The sequence below is a fragment of the Heterodontus francisci genome, chromosome 11 (assembly GCF_036365525.1).
Source record: "Heterodontus francisci isolate sHetFra1 chromosome 11, sHetFra1.hap1, whole genome shotgun sequence".
In the NCBI taxonomy this organism is placed as follows: domain Eukaryota; kingdom Metazoa; phylum Chordata; class Chondrichthyes; order Heterodontiformes; family Heterodontidae; genus Heterodontus; species Heterodontus francisci.
In genome coordinates, this window is record NC_090381.1 from 77,417,174 (window position 1) to 77,441,132 (window position 23,959).

The 23,959-nt window shown below is 41.3% G+C and overlaps 1 protein-coding gene across 1 annotated transcript in view; it reads right to left on the reverse strand.

Annotated features, from left to right (window-relative positions):
• Positions 1-22,067, reverse strand: part of ppp1r2 (protein phosphatase 1, regulatory (inhibitor) subunit 2) — a 111,059-nt gene extending 88,992 nt beyond the window's left edge. Inside the window, exons 1-4 of the mRNA XM_068042289.1 lie at positions 21,816-22,067; positions 20,173-20,280; positions 17,359-17,442; positions 11,369-11,460 (exon numbers count right to left, since the gene is read on the reverse strand). Coding sequence (XP_067898390.1) covers positions 11,369-11,460; positions 17,359-17,442; positions 20,173-20,280; positions 21,816-21,919 — 388 coding nt within the window. The 5' untranslated portion in view covers positions 21,920-22,067. The remainder of the gene's footprint in view (positions 1-11,368; positions 11,461-17,358; positions 17,443-20,172; positions 20,281-21,815) is intronic.
• Positions 22,068-23,959: the final 1,892 nt, after the last annotated feature.

Consider the following 23,959-nt stretch of genomic DNA (forward strand, 5'->3'; position numbering starts at 1 on the left):
TAGTTTAGAAGAATGAGGGGTGATCTTATTGAAACGTACAAGATTCTGAGGGGGCTTGACAGGGTAGATGTTGAGAAGATGTTCCACTAGTGGGGGAATCTCAACTAGGGGACATAGTTATAGAATATGGGGACACTCATTTGAAACTGAGATGTGAAGAATTTCTTCTCTCAGAGGGTAGTGAATGTCTGGAATTCTCTACCCAAGAGAGTTGCGGAGGCTAGATCACTGAATGTATTAAAGAGGTAGATAGATTTTTGAAATATCGGGGAGTTGAGGCTATGAAGAGCTGGCACAAAACAGGATTTGTTATGTTACGGATATTATGTTTCTATGTTACGTTCTGTTCTTATATTAATTGGGGGTTCGATTGTCGGATCATAATGCTAATACCCTTAATTGTGGGGTAGTAATAATTTGAAAAAAAACCCCCAGCTTTCTTGTATAATAGGGTAAAGAATGGCATTAGCAGTTGCTGCAGAGTTTCTGGAAAGGAGAATGGGTCCCTCAGTGCTTGACAACTTTAACTAAGAATAAACTAAAAGATTTGGCAGCAAAATTGGGGTTAGAGTTGAAATCAGGTGCTACAAAAGCAGAGATATTTGATGTAATAGTCCACATTTAAAATTGGAAGAGGAGGAGGAAGAAGAACAGGAAGATAGTAAGTAGGAGAGTGATGCGGTGGAATTTACTAAATTCAGTTAGAAACGATAAAACTTGAACAGGAAAAAGAAATAGCAATAAGAAAACTTGAGGCTGAAACTCTTGGGATGGTCTTGACTTCAGGGAAAATCCTGGTCAGGAAGAAGCTGAATTCAGCCCAGGACCCAGCGAAAAGCTGTTTAAATTTATACAAGCTCTTCTTAAGTTTGAGGAAAGGGACATAGAGGCATTTTTCATTTGTTTTGAAAAAATAGCCAAACAAATGAAATAGCCAAAGGAAAGCTGGAAACTGCTTATGCAAAGCAAGTTGATGGCAGAGCTCATGAAGCTTTCTGAAGAGGCTTCTGCAGATTATGAAATGGCAAAAAAAGCTATTCTCGCTGCATACGAGTTGGTCCCTGAAGCTTACCGTCAGAAGTCTCGGAACTTACAGAAACTGGCTGGGCAGACGTATGTAGAATTTGAGAGGTAAAGCAAATTAACTTTGATCGTTGGATACAGGCATTAAAGATGGAAATCACGTTGAGAACCTTAGAGAATTGATTCTCTTGGAATAGTTTAAAATTCATCCCTTCAGTAGTGTGAACTCATGTAGATAACCTGAAAGTTTTTAAAGCTTGGCAAGCAGCGGAAATTGATGATTTTGGGCTTGTGAATAAGCCAAAACCTTTTGTCCGTCACTCCATAAACCCGAGAAGGATAGAAAGTGGGAGAGTGAAAGGAAGGCAAGTAGCCGGGGACAAGAAGGAACAGCTGGGAACGCCCCAGGATCACTACTCAGGCCAGAAACCAAGATGCTAAGGGTAGAAGTGAGGTGCGCAAGCCAAAGTGTTATCATTGCCACAAGATGGGTCATCTTCATTCAGAATGCTGGATATTGTGAGGTAAACCCATGGGACTTGTTGGCGTACACAAAGCTAATGCAGAGAAAGGAGCCCTGACTGAGAGTACAGCAGACCAGGCTGTAGCATTAACGGCAACTGTAAAACCAGACACAAAAACTAAAGCGAGTGTAGAGGTTAAGAATAAGATACCCAAAAGTTATAATGAATTCCTGTCAAAGGGAAAAGTAACTCCATATCCTTTAAGGGAGGCAGGAAAACCTATCGTTATACTTCGGGATACAGGAGCAACCCTAACACTTTTGCTGGGGAAAGGTATAATGTTTCCAGAGAGCACCCTGAATGCTAAAGTTTTAGTTAAAGTTTAGTTTTAGAATTAGCAGAGAGTATATACCTGTCCTTTTATATAATGTGCACCTAGAGTGTGACCCAATATCTGGGATGGTAACTGTAGGACTTGTCCATAGTTTGCCAGTAGAGGGAATTGACCTTCTCCTAGGGAATGATTTGACCTGATCAAAGGTATCAGTTTCTCCTGTAGTCACAGAGAAACCAAGTGAAGTTAAAGAATAATTACAGGAACAAGTTCCAGGAATGTTTCCTCCATGTGTAGTAACCTGAGCAAAGGCTAAACAGGTTCCATTGTCAGAGAAAAATTGGCACCACAAACAGATAGCCGAGTATCTGAAACCTTGTTTGGGGATTTGGATAATCCAAATGAGAGGTTTAACAAATCTTCTTTAATTGCAGCACAGCAAGCTGATCCAGAGTCATACCGAATAGCACCGTCGGCTCTGAAAAAAGCTGAGGCGAAAGGAGTTCCAGAACGCTACTATATTGAAGATGGGGTTTTGAGGAGGAAGCAGACAAGAATGCAAAGACCCGCAATTTTCAACCAGGGGATTAAGTATTGGTGTTGTTGCCGTTACAAGGGGAACCATTTAAAGCATAGTTCGGTGGCCCATAAGAAAAGATCAAAAGAATGGGTAAGGTAGATTACTTGAAGGACACCCTGATCGCCAGAAGAATCGATTGTGTAATATCAATTTGTTAAAGCAATATTATCGCAGGGAGAAGGATAAGCCAGTACAGGTATGTCAGGTAATGGGGACTGTTGTGAAGGAAAAGGATAGTGAGGATGAGGCAGGAGGCAGCTTAAACAATTCTCAGATTGAACTTCCAACTATCCAGTTAGCCAATACAGAATGGCTAAGAAAATTGGACAACATGCTCTTGTACTTAGATGCAAAACAACGTGAAGACCTAACCAGGCTTCTCACAACATTTGAGAGAGTGTGTAGGGTTAAGCCGGGATGCACAACCTTAGCCACACATGTGGCTATAGGGAAATCTATTCTCATCAAACAACATCATTACCGCTCAAGTCCAAACAGGCCCAAGTAAAAGCAGAAATCCAATATATGCTGGAAAACAATTTTACTGAACCTAGTCAAAGCAGCTGGAGTTCACCAATAGTCGTAGTGCCTACTCAACCCAACTTTGCATAGACTACAGAAAAGTCAATGCAGTAACGAAGGCAGACTCCTACCCAATTCCTCACTTAAAAGACTGATAGATCTCTAAGAAATCTGCCCATTCTATTTGTTAAAGGGATATTGGCAAATTCCTTTGACTCCGAGCTAAAGAAATATCAGCATTTGTCACACCTGCCAGTCTTTATCAGTGCCAAGTGATGCCATTTGGGCTAAACAAAAAATGCCCTGGCCAATTTTCAGAGATTAATGAATCAGGCAGTAGCCAGTGTTCCCAACTGTGTAGTGTATCTTGATGTACTAATATACAGTAATACTTGGAAAGAACAGTTAAAACAACAAGAAACTCTGTTTAAAAAACTGCAAGCAGTGGACTTGGTGGTAAATCTGGCAAAAGTGAATTCACAAAAGCAAGAGTGACCTACCTCAAACACACAGTGGGGGCACGAATGTGAAAATACGTTTAGAGTGAATTTTTTTCTGTTTCTGTTTTGCATTGTAATGAAATGCATTCAAGAATGGCGTTTCATTTCGCCAAGGGCGGAGGCGTCATGGGAGTGTTGTTTTTCTCTTAAAAACTAAGGGGGTCTTATGCCTTTAAGACTGAGAGGAGTTTTTTTTTGCTCTCCCTGGGAACAGTGAGTGCAAACTGCAAGAGAGATGAGATCACATTCTGTATTGTATCAGTTTGACTGTGTGTAAAACAGTCTGGAACCAGTGTTCTGGCAGTCCAGAAGAGCTTCTCTCCCTGAAGGATGATTTGTCCCTCTCGTCAGAAAATCTACATTGGCCTACAGGCTGTGTTTCGCCTAAAGAGGAAAAAGACCCCTAGAAAGGAATATCTGCATTGTTGGAGGTAGCAAATTCCTTTTTACTTCCAGTCTGAGAAGTCTCTGCCTCAGGAGCGACTTTCAGTTGCTTTTTGTATTTCTGGGAGTTCTGGAATTCTCAGGAAAGTTTCCACTGTTAGACTGCTAATTCAAAATCCAAATAGATCTGTTGCTATCCTCTTTGTTGAAAGAACTGTGTGACGCCTGCCGTAGCTGAATTGCCTTTAACGCATATCCAATACAGACTGTTCATCAAATTCACCTGGAAATTGAGTAGCATCTGACTATTTGCCTCTGGAACACTTCACCAATCCGGGAAAACAACCCAGTTGTTTTATTATTCCTAAGAAACAGCTCTGATTTAAAACATCATGTTTTTAAAAAAGTTAACCCTTGGTTTTTGAATGTATGTGTGTGCATGAGGGTTAGGAGGAATAAGTTATAAAGTCTTTTCAGACATAGATTTATCTCAATACTGTTTAAGATTTAATTTATTAATAAATAGTGAATTTGCAGTTATTTAATGAAACCTGGTTTGGTGTGTTTTATTCTGGCAGTTAATAAAGCGTTTAATTTGGCTAATTTCCAGTAGGTGGGAAACTTTACTAATCTATGACCTGCGGAGTGGTGGGACTGAATTAACAGTGCATTACTCCCGCCTCAGTCATAACAATAGACATCAAGCTGTAGCATCAGAAAAAATAAACACGGTGCCTGAAGGATTGGGAGTGACAAATAGCACTAGAGTAACAAATAATAAGGTAATAGGTGGGGTCAGACTAAGAGGGAATGCAATAAGGTCCAAATTAGGATTACAGTGTGTCTATGTAAACGCATGAAGTGTGGTAAGGTTGGTAAGCTGCAGGTGCAGACAGCCATATGAGGTTGTGGTGATAACGGAGACCTGGCTCAATAAAAGGGCAGGATGGGTACTGAATATTCCTGGAAACAAGTTGTTCAGGAAAGATAGGGAAGGAAAGAAAAGAGGAGGGGGTGACAGTATTGATTAAGGAGATTATTACAATGCTGTAGAGAAATGAATGTTCTGGAAGGGTCAAGTACAGAATCTATTCGGTTAGAGTTAAGAAAGTCCAGGTGCCATTACACTACTGGGTGTATTCTACAGGCCACCAAATAGTAGGACAAATATAGATTTGCAAGGAAATTACAGAAAGGTGCAAAACCTATAGAAGTGATAATGCAAGACTTTAATTATCCTAATATGTTATCCTAATAGGGTTTAAAAAGTCATATGGGATCCTGGGCTTTATAAAGACAGGCATAAAGTGCAAAAGCAAGAAAGTTATGGTGAACCTTCATAAAACACCAGTTCAGCCTCAACTGGAGTAGTGTGTCCAATTCTGGGCACTGCACTTTAGGAATGAGGGCTTTACAGAGGGTGCAGAAAAGATTTGCGAGAATGACTCCAGGGATGAGGGACTTCAGTTATGAGAATAGATTGGAGAAACTGACTTGTTCTCCTTAGAGAAGTGAAGGTTGAAAGGATATTTGATAGAGGTCTCCAAAATCATGAGAGGTCTATCTGCCTGCCACAGAAGGTTGAAACTTGCTGCTCTCTTCCCCCGAAAATAGCTGCTAGTGCCTCACTGGTTATAAGAAACTAAACATCTTTAAAAGAAAAAACATTAGCCACCTCTCAGGATTGAGGGCATAAGAGAGGCTTAGGTTCCACATTTGCCGAGATTCTCTGACCATGCCTGTTCCTTATGTCAGTGTTCTTGTTTGTGGCAGGTGTTGCTCAAAAACTACTGGGGAAGGCAGGGACTCAATCTACAAGTCTCAGCCTATTGTGTGGGACTATGCGTAAGACTTTGCTGGAATTATGACAGGAGTGAGGTCCAAATATATTTTTGTGTAGTATTTGACTAAGTGGTTGTTTCTTTAAAATGTACTGTGCTTAGACAGTTCAATAGTGACCTAAAAGCAAAGTCTTGTAGCATTTAATCAGCAGCAGCCCTGGCTCAGTGATAGCATAGGACATAGGAGCAGGAGTAGGTCAATCAGGCCTTCCAGCCTGCTCTGCCATTCGATAAGATCATGGCTGATCTGGTTGTGGACTCAACTCCACTTTCCTGTCTGCCCACCCCCCATAGCCCCCGACTTCCTTGTCTGTCAAAAATCGATCTAACTCAGCCTTGAATAAATTCAATGACCCAGCCTTCACTGCTTTCTGGGGAAGAGAATTCCAGACAAACAACCCTTTGAGAAAAAAATCTCATCTCCATCTTAAAAGGGAGCCCTATTATTCTTAAACTCTGTCCCCTAGCTCTAGTCTCCCCCAAAAGAGGAAACATCCTCCCAGTTTCTGACTCTTTTCCTATTTAAATACTTGTAGAAACTCTTACTGTCTATTTTTATATTACTACCTAATTTTATCTCACTCCATATTCTCCCTCAATTATTTTTTTCTGGTTCGTAAATCTATCCAATCTTCTGACCTACCACTAGTATTTGCAGATTTGTAGTGCTTGTTTCAATTTAATACTATCCTTAGCTTCCTTATACCATCCTTAAGAGCAGCACACTTGCGCGAGCTAAAAGAACGTGGGTTTAAGTTGCACTACAGAGACTTGACACTTCAATGCAGTACTGACGTAGTACTGCATTCTTTTTAAATGAGACATTAAACAGAGGCCTCACCTTCTCTCTCAATTGGTTGTAAAAAGATCCCATGGCACTATGCAAAGAGCAGGGGAGTAGGAGTTCTCTCAGTATCGTGGCTAATAGTGATCCCTCAGCCCACACTACCAAAAACAGATTATCTGGTTATTTTTCTCATTGCTGTTTGTGGGACATTGCTGGATGCAAATTGGCAGTTTGAGTTCCCTATATTACAACAGTGATTACACATCAAGAGTACTTAATTGCCCATAAAGCACTCTGGGTCATCCTGAGGTCATGAAGTTATACAAGATCTTGCTTTTTCTTTTTAAATTCTCTCCAGATAGAATGTTACAGTCCGAGTGGTAACAGGTGTGAAAGGAATCTAACATGTGATTTTGAATTATATACAAACTTCATGATTAGTTCAGTTTACATTTGACTGGTCGTTCCTTTTTCAGTTTAGTTGGCCAGCTGCTCAAAAGCCATGAAATCCTGGTAACTCCTTTCTGCGACACAAAAAGGAACAATTCTTGAGAATAGGTGGCAATGAAAAATGTCATGAGGAAAAATTAGTCTAAAAAAATTCAGAAAAGCAACCATGGAGTTTGAGAACACTAACAGTTTGAAAGCGATGAAAGAAGAGAAACGTGCGCATTAAAACTCAGGTACATAAAGGACTAGTTTAGATCTTAAGAGTAACAAATACTTTTATTTTGTCAGAGTTGTGCAAGATATTCTACTGTTAATATATTACTACATAATCACTTAAATTATTTATTTGCATAATACAAGTTTAATATTTTAAATAATGTCCATTGTGCTCTACCCCTTTTGAACATACTATATCTCATGGCAAAGACTGACGTTGAAAGATATGGTAGATTGAGACTCATCCGTGAAAGTGATCGAAGATACGAACAGACAAATTAGGAGCAGTAGACGACCATTTGGCCCCTCAAGCCTGTTCTGTCATTTGATAAGATGATGGCTGATTTGATTATGGCCTCAACTGTACTTTCCTATCTAGCCGCTATAACCTTTGACTCCCTTGTCAATCAAGAATCTATCTAACTCAGCCTTAAAAATAATGACCATGCCTCCACTGCTCTCTGGGGAAGAGAATGCCACAGACTAACAAGCCTCAGACAAAAAAATTTCTCTTCATCTCAGTCTTAAATGGGAGACCCCCAATTTTTAAACTGTGTTTCCTAGTTCTAATCTCTCCCATAAGGGGAAACATCCTTTCAGCACCCACCCTGTGAAGTCCCCTCAGGATCTTATATGTTTCAATAAGATCACCTCTCATTCTTCTAAACTCCAATGAATACAGACTCAACCTGTCCAACCTTTCCTCATAAGATAACCCCTTCATACCAAGAATCAGTTAAGTGAACCTTCTGACTGCTTCTAATGCAATTATATCCTTTAAGTAAGGAGACCAAAACTGTATGTATTACTCTAGATGTGATTTCACCAATGCCCAGTACAACTGTAGAAAAACTTCCCCACTTTTATATTCCATTCCCCTTGCAATAAATGACAACATTCAATTTGCCTTCCTAAATCACTTTCTGTTCCTGAATTCTAATTTTTTGTGAATCATGTACCAGGACTCCCAAATCCCTCCATACCACAGAGTTCTGCAATCTCTCCCCATTTAAATAATGCACTGCTTTTCTATTCTCCTATCAAAGTGGAGAAGTTCACATTTTTCCACATTATACTCCATCTACAAAATTTTTGCCCATTCACTTAACCCATCTATATCTATGTCCTCTTCACAACTTACTCTCCTACCTATTTTTGTGTCATCAGCAAATTAAGCAACCATACATTTGGTCCCTTCATCCAAGTCATTGATATACATTGTAAATAGTTGAGGCTGCAGCACGGTTTCCTGTGGCACTCCACTAATTACAGCTTGCCACCCAAAAATGCCCCATTTATCCCTACTCTCTACTTTCTGGTAGCTAACCAATCCTCTATCCAAGCTAGTAAGTAACCCCCTACACAATGAGCCCTTATTTTGTGTAGTAATCTTTAATGTGGCACCTTATCAAATGCCTTTTGGAAATCCAAGTACACCACATCTACATGTTCCCCTTTATCCACATTGCTTGTTACTTCCTCAAAGAATGCTAATAAATTAGTCAAACATGATTTCCTTTTCACAAAACCATGTTCACTCTGCCTGATTGCATTAAGAGTTTCTAACTGCCCTGCTAGAACCACCTTAATAATAGATTACAGCATTTCCCTATGACAGATGTTAGTCTAACTGGCCCATAGTTTCCTGCTTTCTGTCTCCCTCCTTTCTTGAATAGAAGAGTTACATTCCCTACATTCTAATCTGATAAGATCTTTCCAGAATCTAGTGAATTTTGGAAAATTACAACCAATGCATCTACTATCTCAGAGCTACTTCTTTTAAGACACTGGGATGTAGGCCATCAGGTCCTGGGGGACTTATTAGCCTTTAGTTCGAATGGTTTACTCAGTACCTTTTCCCTGGTGATTGTAATTGTTTTAAGTTCTGCCTCCCTTTCACCTCTTGATTTGCAAGTATTTCTGGAATGTTATTTGTGTCTTCTACAGTTCAACACTTCTGTCATTTAATTATTTCCATTCTTAATTCCCCAGACTCACTCTAGAGGAGCAATGCTCACTTTAGTTACTCTGTTCCTTTTTAAATACTAGTAGAAACTCTTACTATCTATTTTTATATTTCTAAATAGCTTTCACTGATACTGTAATTTCTCCCTCTATTTTTTTCATCATTCCTTGCTGGTTCTTAAATTCAGTCCAACCTTCTGACCTGCCACTAATCTCCACAGAATTGTACACTTTTGCTTTCAAATTTGATACTGTTGTTAACTACCTTAGTTAGCCACAGATGGGGTATCCTTCTCCTAGAATCTTTCTTTTGTCACTGGAATACATTTTTGCTGAGTGTTATGAAAAATCTCCTTAAATATCTGCCACTGCAGCTCTACTGTCCTACCCTTTACCCCAACTTCTCCATTCATTCCAGCCATCTCTGCCTTCATACCCTTGTAATTGCCTTTATGCAAGTTTAAAACACTCGTCTTAGACCCACACTTCTCACCCTCAAACTGAATGACAAATTCAATCACTGATGATTGATCACTGCTACCTACAGGCTCCTTTACTGAGGCCATTGTCTCATAGCACATTATCAGGTCTAGAATAGTCTGCTCTCTGGTTGGCTTTAGAACGTGTTGCTCTAAGAAATTGTCCCGAATACATTCTATGAACTCATCTTCCAGGCTACCTTTGCCAATCTGATTTGTCCAATCTAGATGTAGATTAAAATCACCCATGGTTATTGCTATACCTTTCTTACAAGCCCCCATTATTTCTTCCCAACAGCCAAAATGATTTAGGGTAAGGTTAATCACCACAAACAAGGTTTCACATTTCTCCAATGAATTGCGTAACAGTACAAGAGAAGCCCATTTAACATCCATAAATTGCAAGCCATTAGTCTGTTCCATTCAAAGAAGCCTTGGTTATTTTGATCTGTTGCACTATAAGAGAATCATCTCAATTTTAATCCCAATGAGCAGGTCTCTGAAATGTTAAACAGACTGCTTTTTCCTTATTTATCAATCAATGCTGCATACTTAAAAATGTATAACCCACTATATCCACGGTTCTACTGGAGATCACTGTATATGGTTTAGGGTGGAATAGTGGAGTCCAATAGAGTACTTCTTGGTAAGAAGCTTTGTGCCATACATGGTCATTACCTGAACTTCAAACAGACCACATCCAGGATCTGCCATACTCAAAATTTGATTGTTATCTTTGATGACCCACTCTTCCAGTTCTACTCCCATAGGTGGGGTGATTTAGAAGTGTTCAGGCCAGAAAATAAAGGCCTGAGATCAATACAATAGTGCTACTGCAATATAGTATAAATAAAATCAGTGCAACATACTAGCGCACTTTAAAGATAACCTTTCATTTAATGCAAAGTCATCCGATTTTGTCAGAATTTAGGCCGTTTACCAAAGACAAACATAATATGTAAACTAAATATACTTCATTAACACTCAATTTCTTAACTTACTGGTGCAGTTTCAAAACATTTACAAACCAAGAAGGAAAATAACCTTCACTTTCAATGAACCTATATTTTCCACATTGATGAAACACAATTAATATACAACCGTGACAAAGTATTTTAAATTTTTTCAAGATACCCACCAATCTGTATAAATGTAGTTTTAAGTCAAATTGGATCAGTCAAAAATAACCAAGGAAAGATGCTTTTCCAAAATTAAGACATTTCATTATCTATCTCTAGTATATTCATTAGTGAAAACTTATTTTTCCACACCTCAATTCTTCATTCCAATTTTATCTATTACCTCAGGATGTGGTGCAACAAAGAGGCAGATTTATCCATCAGGAGAAGGGAATTGGAAGGAGCAAGAGTCAGCCCCTTGTGTGGCTTGAGGGGCTAGCCTAAAAAATAGCATTGGCAACAGTTTTGCAGCAATTGGCTGCCTACCCTCTCACAACAGTGTTGTAGGGGTAGAGAATCTGGAGAGGGTGCTACTGGCCCAGTAGAACCATCAAAGTATGTCTGCCAGTCAGTACAACTGGGACCCAGCTTACACGCACTTTGATGGGATCAGTGCTGGAGGTCACAGGCACAGATGCTGCGATGTCAAGACTGGAGATTTTCAATCCTTGTATCTTTTGATTTACTATATTGTAAGTATGAAAAACATGCAAAGTTGCAGTACCATAAAAGGGCTTCAATTATGTAACTATAAAACTTGACTAGAAAAGTAGTCTTAAAAATCCAGTAATGAACAGCCATTCAAAAATGTAAAAAATGAATGTTAAACATATGCTCTAAATACTGTAAATATAATGGGCTTGCCTTGTTCCTCTGGAGTTAATTCTTCCTCCTCTTCACTACTTTCTTCCTTTGGCTCAAAGATTTTAGGATTAATTCCCTCAGCTGCTGTAAGTCTAAATTAGTTTTAAAAAAAAACAATTTTGCAGATATCATGTAATTTCACATCTACTACTCGAGAAGTAGAACAGTTCATATGCTTTATGATTACCAAAATACATATTAATGTTTAGGTAAGCTTGCAAGCAATTTTGCAAGGGTGCCTTTTCTCTCCTGCTTCTGAGAACTGGTTGCCTGCAACACAAGTTTGTCATTCTGAAGTGGAATCTTCAGACTGACATTAAACTTGGGAGTCTAAACCTTCAGCCAAATTTCAAACTGACTCAAACATGAAATAGAGTGGGACTCCAACCTCTGGAGAAGCTCACTCGCTTCCTTTCAGCCCAGACATTAATACGGGATTGAGGCACTATTGACACTAACTGCAGGGTCAGTACAAAGTCAAGTTGCTTTAAATGTGTTACAAGTGTTCCTGTGAATGCACAAGAAACATTTGATCAATCTACTTCTGTAAAATTTGAATTCAATTAATAAATCTGGAATTAAAAAGCTAGTCTAATGATGGCCATGAAATCTTGTCGATTGTTGTAAAAACCCATCTGGTTCACTAATGTCTTTTAGGGAAGGAAATCTGCTGTCCTTACCTGGTCTGGCCTACATGTGACTCCAGACCCACAGCAATGTGGTTGACTTTTACATGCCCTCTGAAATGGCCCAGCAAGCCACTCAGTTGTATCTAAACGCTACGAAGTCAATAAAAAGGAATGAAACCGGATGGACCACCCAGCATCGACCTAGGCACCGGAAACGACAACGGCAAACCCAGTCCTGTCGACCCTGCAAAGTTCTCCTTAATAACATCTGGGGGCTTGTGCAAAAGTTGGGAGAGCTGTCCCACAGACTAGTCAAGCAACAGCCTGACATAGTCATACTCACGGAATCATACCTGACAGACAATGTCCCAAACACTGCCATCACCATCCCCGAGTATGTCCTGTCCCACCGGCAGGACAGCCCCAGCAGATGTGGTGGCACAGTAGTATACAGTAGGGAGGGAGTTACCCTGGGAGTCCTCAATATCAACTCTGGACCGCATGAAGTCTCACGGCATCAGGTCAAACATGGACAAGGAAACTTCCTGCTGATTACCACCTACCGCCCTCCCTCAGCTGATGAGTCAGTACTCCTCCATGTTGAACAGCACTTGGAGGAAGCACTGAGGGTGGCAAGGGCACAGAATGTACTCTGGGTGGGGGACTTCAATGTCCATCACCAAGAGTGGCTCGGTAGCACCACTACTGACCGAGCTGGCCAAGTCCTAAAGGACATATCTGCTAGACTGGGTATGCGGCAGGTGGTGAGGGAACCAACAAGAGGGGAAAACATACTTGATCTCGTCCTCACCAATCTGCCTGCCGCAGATGCATCTGTCCATGACAATATTGGGATGAATGACCACCGCACAGTCATTCTGGAGACGAAGTCCCGCCTTCACATTGAGGATACCCTCCTTCGTGTTGTGTGGTACTACCACCGTGCTAAAAGGGATAGATTTCAAACAGATCTAGCAATGCAAAACTGGGCATCCATGAGGCGCTGTGGGCCATCAGCAGCAGCAGAATTGTACTCAACCACAATCTGTAACCTCATGGCCCGGCATATTCCTCACTCTACCATGACCATCAAGCCAGGAGACCAACCCTGGTTCAATGAAGAGTGCAGGAGGGCATGCCAGGAGCAGCACCAGGCATACCTCAAAATGGACAATTAAACAACTAACTGGAGGAGGTGGCACAACAAATATCCCCATCCTCAATGATGGGGGAGCCCACCACATCAGCGCGAAAGATAAGCCTGAAGCATTTGCAACAATCTTCAGCCAGAAGTGCCGAATTGAAGATCCATCTCGGCCTCCTCCTGAAGTCCCCAGCATCACAGATGCCAGACTTCAGCCAATTCGATTCACTCTGCGTGATATCAAGAAACGACTGAAGGCACTGGATACTGCAAAAGCTATGGGCCCTGACAATATTCCGGCAATAGTACAGAAGACCTGTGCTCCAGGACTTGCCGCACCCCTAGCCAAGCTGTTCCAGTACAACTACAACACCGGCATCTACCCTGCAATCTGGAAAATTGCCCAGGTATGTCCTGCACACAAAAAGTCCAACCCGGCCAATTACCGCCCCATCAGCCTACTCTCAATCAGTAAAGTGATGGAAGGTGTCATCAACAGTGCCATCAAGCGACACTTGCTTAGCAATAACCTGCTCAATGATGCTCAGTTTGGGTTCCACCAGGGCCACTCAGCTCCTGACCTCATTACAGCCTTGGTTCAAACATGGACAAAAGAACTGAACTCAAGAGGTGAGGTGAGTGTGACGGCTCTTGACATCAAGGCAGCATTTGACAAATATGGCCTCAAGGAGCCCTAGCAAAACTGAGGTCAATGGGAATCAGGGGGAAAACCCTCCGCTGGTTAGAGTCATACCTAGCGCAAAGGAAGATGGTTGTGATTGTTGGAGGTCAATCATCTGAGCTCCTGGGTTCCTCAGGGTAGTGTCCTAGGCCCAACCATCTTCAGCTGGTTCATCAATGATCTTCCTTCAATCAGAAGGTCAGAAGTGGGGATGTTCGCTGATGATTTCGCAATGTTCAGCACCATTCATGACTCCTCAAATACTGAAGCAGTCGGTGTAGAAATGCAGCAAGACTTCGACAATATCCAGGCTTGGGCTGATAAGTGGTAAGTAACATTCGCGCCACACAAGTGCCGGGCAATGACCATCGCCAACAAGAGAGAATCTAACCATCTTCCCTTGACATTCAATGGCATTACCATCACTGAATCCCCCACTATCAAGATCCGAGGGGCTACCATTGACCAGAAACTGAACTGGAGTAGCCATATAAATACCGTGGCTACAAGAGCAGGTCAGAGGCTAGGAATCCTGAGGCGAGTAACTCACCTCCTAACTCCCCAAAGCCTGTCCACCATCTACAAGGCACAAGTCAGGAGTGTGATGGAATACTCTCCACTTGCCTGGATGGGTGCAGCTCCAACAACACAAGAAGCTCGACACCATCCAGGACAAAGCAGCCCGCTTGATTGGCACCCCATCTACAAACATTCACTCCCTCCACCACCGGCGCACAGTGGCAGCAGTGTGTACCATCTACAAGATGCACTGCAGCAACGCACCAAGGCTCGTTAGACAGCACCTTACAAACCCGCGACCTCTACCAACTGGTAGGACTAGGGCAGCAAATGCATGGGAACACCACCACCTGCAAGTTCCCCTCCAAGTCACACACCATCCTGACATGGAACTATATCGCCGTTCCTTCACTGTTGCTGGGTCAAAGCCCTGGTGGAGCTTAGTAACACAGTAAATATAGTATGCAAAGCAATTAGTGTATCCAGACACCGCTGTTTGGATTTGGCAGCTGTAAATAATGCCTTTATTTGACAGCTGTAATCTATCTTTCCCTGCAAGAGCTCTCCCTTTATCCCAAGTTGCTAATTAATCAGGTCTTAGATTAGATTAGATTAGAGATACAGCACTGGAACAGGCCCTTCGGCCCACCGAGTCTGTGCCGACCATCAACCACCCATTTATACTAATCCTACACTAATCCCATATTCCTACCAAACATCCCCACCTGTCCCTATATTTCCCTACCACCTACCTATACTAGTGACAATTTTTTAGAATGGCCAATTTACCTATCAACCTGCAAGTCTTTTGGCTTGTGGGAGGAAACCGGAGCACCCAGAGAAAACCCACGCAGACACAGGGAGAACTTGCAAACTCCACACAGGCAGTACCCAGAATCGAACCCGGGTCCCTGGAGCTGTGAGGCTGCAGTGCTAACCACTGCGCCACTGTGCCGCCCAAGGTCTTGTAGGGATTTCATTTACTAATATCGCTTTTTACTTGAGTTGAAGTGAATTGACATTATGGGCAGAGCCTGCATTTTTTTTTTATTACTCATTCATGGGATGTGGGTGTCGCTGGCCAGGCCAGCAATTATTGTCCATCGCTAATTGCCCTCGAGAGGGTGGTGGTGAGCTGCCTTCTTGAACCGCTGCAGTCCATGTGGGGTAGGTACACCCACATTGCTGTTAGGAAGGGAGTTCCAGGATTTTGACCCACATGGACTGCAGCGGTTCAAGAAGGCAGCTCACCACCGCCTTTTTAAGGGCCAATAAATGCTGGCCTAGCCAGTGACTCCCACATCCCATGAAACAATAAAAAAGATTCAGGACCAGTGCCTATATCTCAATAACAGAGTAGAAACCAGAATCATCCTACAGAATGTTGTTCCACAACAAAAATTTCAAATCACAAGTCCAACAAGACTCAAAAGAAACAAACATCAATTTAGTGGACCATTTGAAGACCATTTAGGTAAAAAGAGGTGGTCTATCTAGATTCAGTTTCCAGTACACCTTCATAAACCTACAGATTAGAGGATATTTTCACAAAGCTGATGTAAAATGATCAGAAAAGAAAAGCAGTAGCCACATGGAACAGTACAAAACTGGGTTTTAGCTAGAGGTTGCATACACTTGGCAATAAACTGTATACAATAGCAGAGAGAAGCAACACTCCACTATGTAAAAACTTTATCCACTTTATATTATAACCTCTCAACAACCAGGCCATCAAGTAGAAACTAACCGTATCTTGGATACAGGATCTAACTCGTTGCAAACTGTTTACGTGTTTGCCACTGTGGTACCTTTTATGGAAGACCCATCGCCTGATCATTGCCCAGTCAACCCACCTTAAGCAATAGTGGGTTAAGTCTGTAGGAGGGACAGGATTTGGAGGGGCATGCTGGTTCTTTGTTTTATCCCCATGCTGTCAAATGGGGCAAAGACAAGAGTAGCAGCAATCAAGTCATCACTTATGTTGTGGTGTCATAGTTCTGTACACTCCAACACCAGTAATGACCTAGGCAGCATTCAAAGTAGGAACAAGTTTGCATTAAATGCTGGCTTATGTGAGAAAGCAACATGTAGTAAAGCCAAAAATTATTCAGAAGTTTAACATCCAAGCTAAATACCGGGTAGGAGCAGTTAGTCTGGACAAGAATAATACTGCATTTATATTAGTCCTTTATCCAGTGAGAACAGTGAGAACTCCAACCTCAGTAACATTGCTCTAATATAAGTGAGACTGAGATTTTTATTTCTCTGCACAGCACCACCAATGATGAAAATAGATCTTGGGTAAATGCTCAACCCACTGTAAACAGGCCAGAAGTGCAGATTTGGCATTACACATTACAAAAACACTAGAAATCTGAAATAAACCAGTTCTAACAGGTCTACACTGTACAACATTAAACTGCCTTTTCGGGCATTTTTATTTTTAGTGTAATTTTTCCACCGGATGTTCTTTCCTGAACTTCCTCCTCCAATCCCACCAACCACCCCTTCCTCCTTTTGCTCAAATATTTCAAAATCAGGGAAGAGCCCAAAAACTAAAAATTAAAAGACATCATCACATCTTTTAAACAGCTGCAATTCTTTGTGTTGCCACTAGTGCTCTGACCAAAACCTGAAATGTAAACAAGGTAAATTCAAGAGCACCAAAAGCAGACACACTATCACTTTGATCTGATCTAGTTCTGTACAATACAAACTTGCCATAAGGTAATGTGTTATAAGGAAACGTGGACAAAAAGGTATAAAGCTCCACAAGGTCAGAGGAATTCCTGTGTAAAATCTTGCTCATAAATCTCTTTCATCTTAACACCCATCCCAACCTTCTCAGCCCATTTCCTCCTCCTTTTCGCTAGTTCGCATCTCCAACCTGAAATAAATAAAACTACAGAACTTTACTGAAACCAAAGAGAGCAATTTTGAAAATCACTGAAATATAACGGTCACCAATATAACTGCAAGGAAGCCCAGAGTTTTATTTAAACAGATATGTACTTACTTTTTTGCTAGTATTTCTGCAGTAATATTTACATTTGATTCAGAGTCACTCATTGCGACTTCGTCATCATCACCTTCTATCATCCTGCGCAAAGGAAACATTAAAAACTAAATATAATACTTTGTTACCACTGATGACTGAACGTAACTAGTAAATTAACAATTTTGCAAGTAAAATTATACTTAACTTATAATATTAACATTCCATCTCATTTTACATACATAGAACATAGAACAGTACAGCACAGTACAGGCCCTTCGGCCCACGATGTTGTGCCGAACCTTTAGCCTACTCTAGGATCAAACTACCTACATACCCTTCATACTACTATCATCCATGTACCTATCCAAGAGTCGCTTAAATGTCCCTAATGTATCTGCTTCTACTACCACCGCTGGCAGTGCATTCCACGCACCCACCACTCTCTGTGTAAATTTGTTACATGCACATCTTTTCTGTAGCCTAGTTAAATTCAAACATCAGTTCCTTTGCATCTTTTACTAATTCTGTGCTCATGGAGATAAATAAAGAACCAAAAAAACATCATTGATAAGAATGTGCAGCAGCCAACCTCCTGTAAAATAAATCACATGCCATGTCACCTAGTTTGACAGAGCTTTGACCATCTGGGATTCAGGATTGAAGTATGCTGCTTATATAGCAGATACTTTAATGAGTGCAGTACACAAGTTCAATTTAACTGGGAATCCAAATGAATGAGTGTTTTGATACAAATAAACATTCTATTAATGAGTTTGTGGGCTGTGATTACATCAATTACCTCCTTCATGTACTTCCATAAGTATCATTTGGACATTAATTTTTCCCTTCTATGGAATGCAGAGATCTGTCGCCACCACAAGAAAAAGCATTGAGAACTATGCCAGTAAGATCAAAGCTTTTAAATATATTCAAGGGGGTGGCCCACCTTACACGTGCACAGCACCAAATTCCTAAAAGGTCAGTGTGTCTATTTTATCTTTTTCCAGAATATGAATAGGCTATATCTACATAAGAATTGAATCATAATTCTTTATATTAAAAATCCAAGTTACAAAGCGGTTCGAATGGAAAGACTAATGGGAAAATTATAAGAAAACTCAAGCAAAAATACTCAATCTTCTCACTTACTTTAATCACTGCAATTTAATACTGGGAAAAAAAACATCTTTTAGGTTTTCACAATTCTTTAAAACCAGTGTCAGAAATTGCTACCTGCCCAGATGGAAATGTAGTGTGTGTGTATATAATATATAATTTATGGTGGTGTAGGTCCCCAATTCTTATGCAATGATTGTGGAAGTATTTTACTCTACTTGTGCACTACTATGCAGCTACATATGCAAATTAATATACTTTGAAGCAATGTGCACAGAACACTATGCAGTTTTACTGCTTGGTAGCAATACAAGAGAACTGTTCATTGTAGATGTGAGAACAAAAGAAAATCTTAAAGATTTAGCACTTCCACTTACACTATAGCAAAGTGTGGCTACAGAGGTTATCACAAGTACTAGGACGATACCCAGTTATCATTTAAATGTTCCTTTCATCCACTGAAACTTTCAAAAATTATTTCACACCCCCTCATTAGCAATAACTCTCAATATAAATATACTGAAAGGAAAATTGTCCATCATATGATGCTCTCGATCAGGTAAGCTGTCCTCCATCAAATACGACAGGAGAGGAATCAGCCAACCAGAACATTATCTTATAAAATACCAATCAATTGTTAAAATCATATTGCATTTGTGTCCAAGTATAGAAAGTACACCTTAGATGCAGAGCATCAAGTTCCTTTCTAAGACTCAATTAAATTCCCATCACATGATTGTTTTAAATAAAAGCTACCTTTTCAGTTTCTTTTGACCATAAGTACTTACAGGAATGTAATGTTCTATATGTGTGCTAGATAGATTTTTTAAAATTCTGAGTGTAAAAGGATGCGACCACACAGATTTGTGTCAATACTTTCTTTTCCAGTTGAAAAGAATGCGACCCAGGCTCCTCCAATGGCTTAGTGAGTTTATTAGGTGAACAAGTACACACACTTGTGCTCAACTAGCCCAGCACACAGACAGGAATGCAACTACCTCACCAGCCCTAGGTAAAGAGGGGTAAACAGAAACAGAATCAGCCAGTGACCTCCTACTGGAAGTGTGTATATATTCATGAAAGTCAAGTGAGGAAGGATCAGACTGGGTTATAGTGTCCTGATAACAGCTGAATGATTACCAATTAATATGCACCACTATCCTTACACCTAAAATAAAGTTTTTCCAAATGATAGGGTTTTTAAAGAATGTTCAACTAGGACCTCTGCTCAATACGCTACTGATGAGATGTAACATTTTCCACAATCAGCCAGTTACAATCACTTATGTTACATTTTATTGTATATTATATTTCTACAACTCTGCAACAAAGGTTGCAAGAACTGCTGTACGAGCTTTTGTCCTTTCCTGAGGGTTCTGACTTTATTTTTCATAATTCTACAGAACTGAAGTTCTTAATGTAAACTTGAATCAATTATCTGCAAAGCTGCCTAATGCCAAAAGTAAAACTTGTGTAATACAATGATTCTAGGTTAAATTAAGTGTTCTTATAAGTGTGATAAACCTTTTGCCTTATCTTCAAAGATACAAGCATAAATCTTAAATTGCAAGACTCAGTAATACAGCACTTCATTGCATTAGAATTTAAAACTTGCCTTTTTACATCATGATGTTTCCTAAAGTTTTGAATCACTTGGTTGAGTTGGAAACATTTTATAACTTCATTAGATACAAGATAAATCATTAGCTTATTTACCTGTTGTATGGTGTACTGGGCTCATCGATTTTCATTAGTCCATAGTCCTTTCCTTCTGGATGATAAGTGGCAAGAATGTTCATTTCATCCCATTTTTGCGACTTTTTACTGCAAAACATGCACGTTGAAGTGTAACTAAAATCATCGGGGTCACCATTATGCATGTCAAATCTTAGTCAGGAAAAATTAGCTATTGGCAAAGACTCCTTTCCATGCTCAATTTACTTATTCAACTACTTTTTAAATACACCTATTTTGCTGTTGAAGAAAGTTAATCTTTCCCAAAAGCCTATTCACCCTCTAAGAAAACATTATATTTTCAAATTTAAAGTTGATTGTAAGTAAGTACTTTTGTAGCTAAGAGGAGCTAAAGTTATGTAATGTGCCATTAAGGGGTCTTAAGTTGGAAAAAAATCTACTCAGACTTCTTCACACAAGTCACACAAGAGAATGCTGGGAGCCACTACAAATTAAAGATTCAAAATAGCAGCTATTTCAATTTGAAAACAGATCGCTGCAATAGATTTCATCTAAACTATTATGGTGCTAAACTTCATTTTATGTCAAGCCATAAGAAAATAAATTATATACAGACATGCAGCCAATTTACATACAGCAAGACCCAACAAACAGAAATAAGTAGTAACCAGATGGTGATTGAGGGATAAGTGTTGGCCAGGACTCACCTGCTGTTTGAGTAGTGTTATGAGACCTTTCAAATTCACCTGAGAGAGCAGATGGAGTGTCAACTTCACATTACATCCAAAAGATAGCAGCACCAACAGTGCAGCCCTCCTTTAGTACTCCTTTAAGAAATGCTAACCTATCCTCCAGTCTCTGTAGTACTTGAACCCATGATCTTCTAATTCAGAGGCAAGCATGGAACCAATGAGCCAGTGACACTGTACCTGAATCCACACACAGATTTGTTGTGATATCGAAGCCAATTAAAAAGGAATTCCACTTAGCTGCCAAAAATATGTATGCATGACAAAAACATATCAGAAGTTAAAAGCAATACCATCAAGAAGATTTGCAACAGCTTCAAATTTTGCAGAGATGGTAAACTCTTAAAGCTACTTTAGATTTACCTATAAATCCTAGGACCAAAGGGCTAACATTGAAATGACAAGCAACAGTAGCCTATGGAGCAACATCATAGTGCTGGCTAAAGAAGAATGCAACAAGTCGGAGATGTGCACTGCCTGGCTCAAAAAGTGATGGGTAATGGCAGACACTGTGTGCAAGGTTAAAACTGAGGAAGTGGGATGTGCATTTAGAAAGTGGTCAGTCAGTAAACGGCACACTCTACTGTGCCGCGAAAACCCAGGATCCCCGAGTTCAGGTGATGGTTGATGTAACGGGCAGTTTATGAGGAACCCTATTCACCGCTTGAAGCAGGCCGGTGACAGAGTTACCGCTGAACCAACCCTCCTCAGTAACTTCACCAGCGGGCCGGTGCTTGGGCTGCGTCGGCACTGGCCGGGAGGAGCAGCGCAATACGGGCGGAGGAGTTCTGGCCTGAACCCGATATTCACTGCACCCGGCACCGTTCCTCCCTGTGCCACACCCCCCCGCCCACCCCGAATCACTCCACCCGCCACTGACACCCCTCTCTCCACCCCAATCACACAGCTGCTCACTTGTACTCATCTTCCTCGCCACATAAATCCAGCGCTGAGGTCTGCTGAGATGGCGCCGAGTTTCTGTTTTTCAAAATCCCTTTGATGGGTGCGGGAGCTGCCATGGCGGAGCAGTGTTGATGTCCGGACGCGCAAAGCTGTGGCTCTGGGTTAATTTGATGTCGAGTGCGGGCAGGGGCTGCTGCAAGTTTTTTCCTCAACAACAACTCAAACGCCCCTCATCCTCCGCCGGCCACCGTTGGCACCAAGCACCAGCTCTCGCGAGAGCGGGAGAACCGTTTAGTCGCCACGCCTAGTGAGGGCTCAAGTTCTCGCGAGATCAGGAAGAGGTGATCACGTGCATTGTGAGGCACCGGAACTGGGGCCCAATACGTGGAAAGAGTCCTGTGGTAGCTGAATGCTGCTGAGGTGAAACGGCAAGTAGAGTATTTCCAGTTTGGAAGCATTGTGGAGAGTGGGCTTATTCATTTGAGGTCTCTACCGTGACTTCCCCTCTGGTACTAATCCCTTCACACTCCTTCCCCGACCTACCCAAACAAAACTTCACAGGCACCAGCTCAAAGCTCAAGTACCCTTCCCTCTGGCCTGACATTCCAGCCAAATTAACATCTGGCTCAATCAGCTTCATAAACTGTCTTGGCTACTTGGCCAACCTAGCAAGCTTCCTATAATGCTCGTCCTGAACTCACATCTTTCTCTCCTATCACCCCTCATGCAGTCTCTGAGCTCATCTTGTTGTGGAGACCTACCTCCTGTTCCTCAATCCTATTTCCACTAAACTGACCACTCAACTTCTCCTGGTCCTCATGTTAGTCAATATTGTAAACGGTTCTCTCTGTTCAAATGTTGTCCCTCACTCCTTTAAATCTGCAGTCATCAACCCTTTCCTCAAAAACTAACCCTTGACTCCACCATCCTTGCAAACTACCATCCCATTTCTAACCTCCTTTTCCTCTCAAGTCCTTGAATGGGTTAATAAAAGCAAAATACTGCAGATGCTGGAAATCTGAAACACAAACAAGAAATGCTGGAAATACCAGGTTGCTGGCCATTTCAACACTTGCTCTCATGCTCACATCTCTGTCCTGGGATTGCTGCAGTGTTCCAGTGAACATGAACGCAAGCTCAAGGAACAGGACCTCATTTACCGATTAGGCACACTACAGCCTGCCAGACTGAACATTGAGTTCAATAATTTCAGAGCATGACGGGTGCCCCTTTTTACTTTTAGTTATTTTTTATTTATTTTCTATGTGTTTATTTTAGTTTGTTTCTACTGTGCCTACCTACTGTTTTTTTTTTCATGTTTGTGCTTGGGGCCAGGCTGCTCAGTTTTCTTTCTATTAACACCCTCTCTGTACTAATGCTTTGTCTTTCAGCACACCATTAACATACCGTTTGCCTTTGCTCCATGACCTTCTGGTCATTTATTCTCTGTGACCTTGTCCTATCTACACCTCTTTTGTTATCTCTTGCCCCACCCCTGCTTTACTTGCTTAAAACCTTTTGCATTTCTAATATCTGCCAGTTCTGATGAAGGATCACTGACCTGAAACATTAACTCTGCTTCTCTCGCCACAGGTGCTGCCAGACCTGCTGAGTATTTCCAGCATTTCTTGTTTGTGTTCCTTGAATGGGTTGTCATCTTCCAGATGTGTTCCCATCTTTCCCGGAACTTCATGGGACTTGGTGTGAGTTTGAATCCCTCCAATCAGGTTTCGGCCCTGTCACAGTACCGAAACTACTCTCGGCAAAGTCACAAATGACATCCCACGTGAATGTGATAAAGATAAACTCCTTCCTCATCATTCTTGACCTGTCTGCAGTCTTTGACATGGTTGGCCACACCATCTTTCTCCAACGCCACCACTGTCGTCCAGCTGGGTGGGACTGTTCCTACCTGGTTCCATTCTTATCTATCTAATTATAGCCAGAGAGTCACTTGCAACGGCTTTCTGTCCTGCTCTCGCGCTGTTACCTTTGGTGGTGCCCAAGGATCTATCCTTGGCCCCCTCCTATTTCTCGTCTACATGCGGCACAGTGGCGCAGTGGTTAGCACCGCAGCCTCACAGCTCCAGCGACCCGGGTTCGATTCTGGGTACTGCCTGTGCGGAGTTTGCAAGTTCTCCCTGTGACCACGTGGG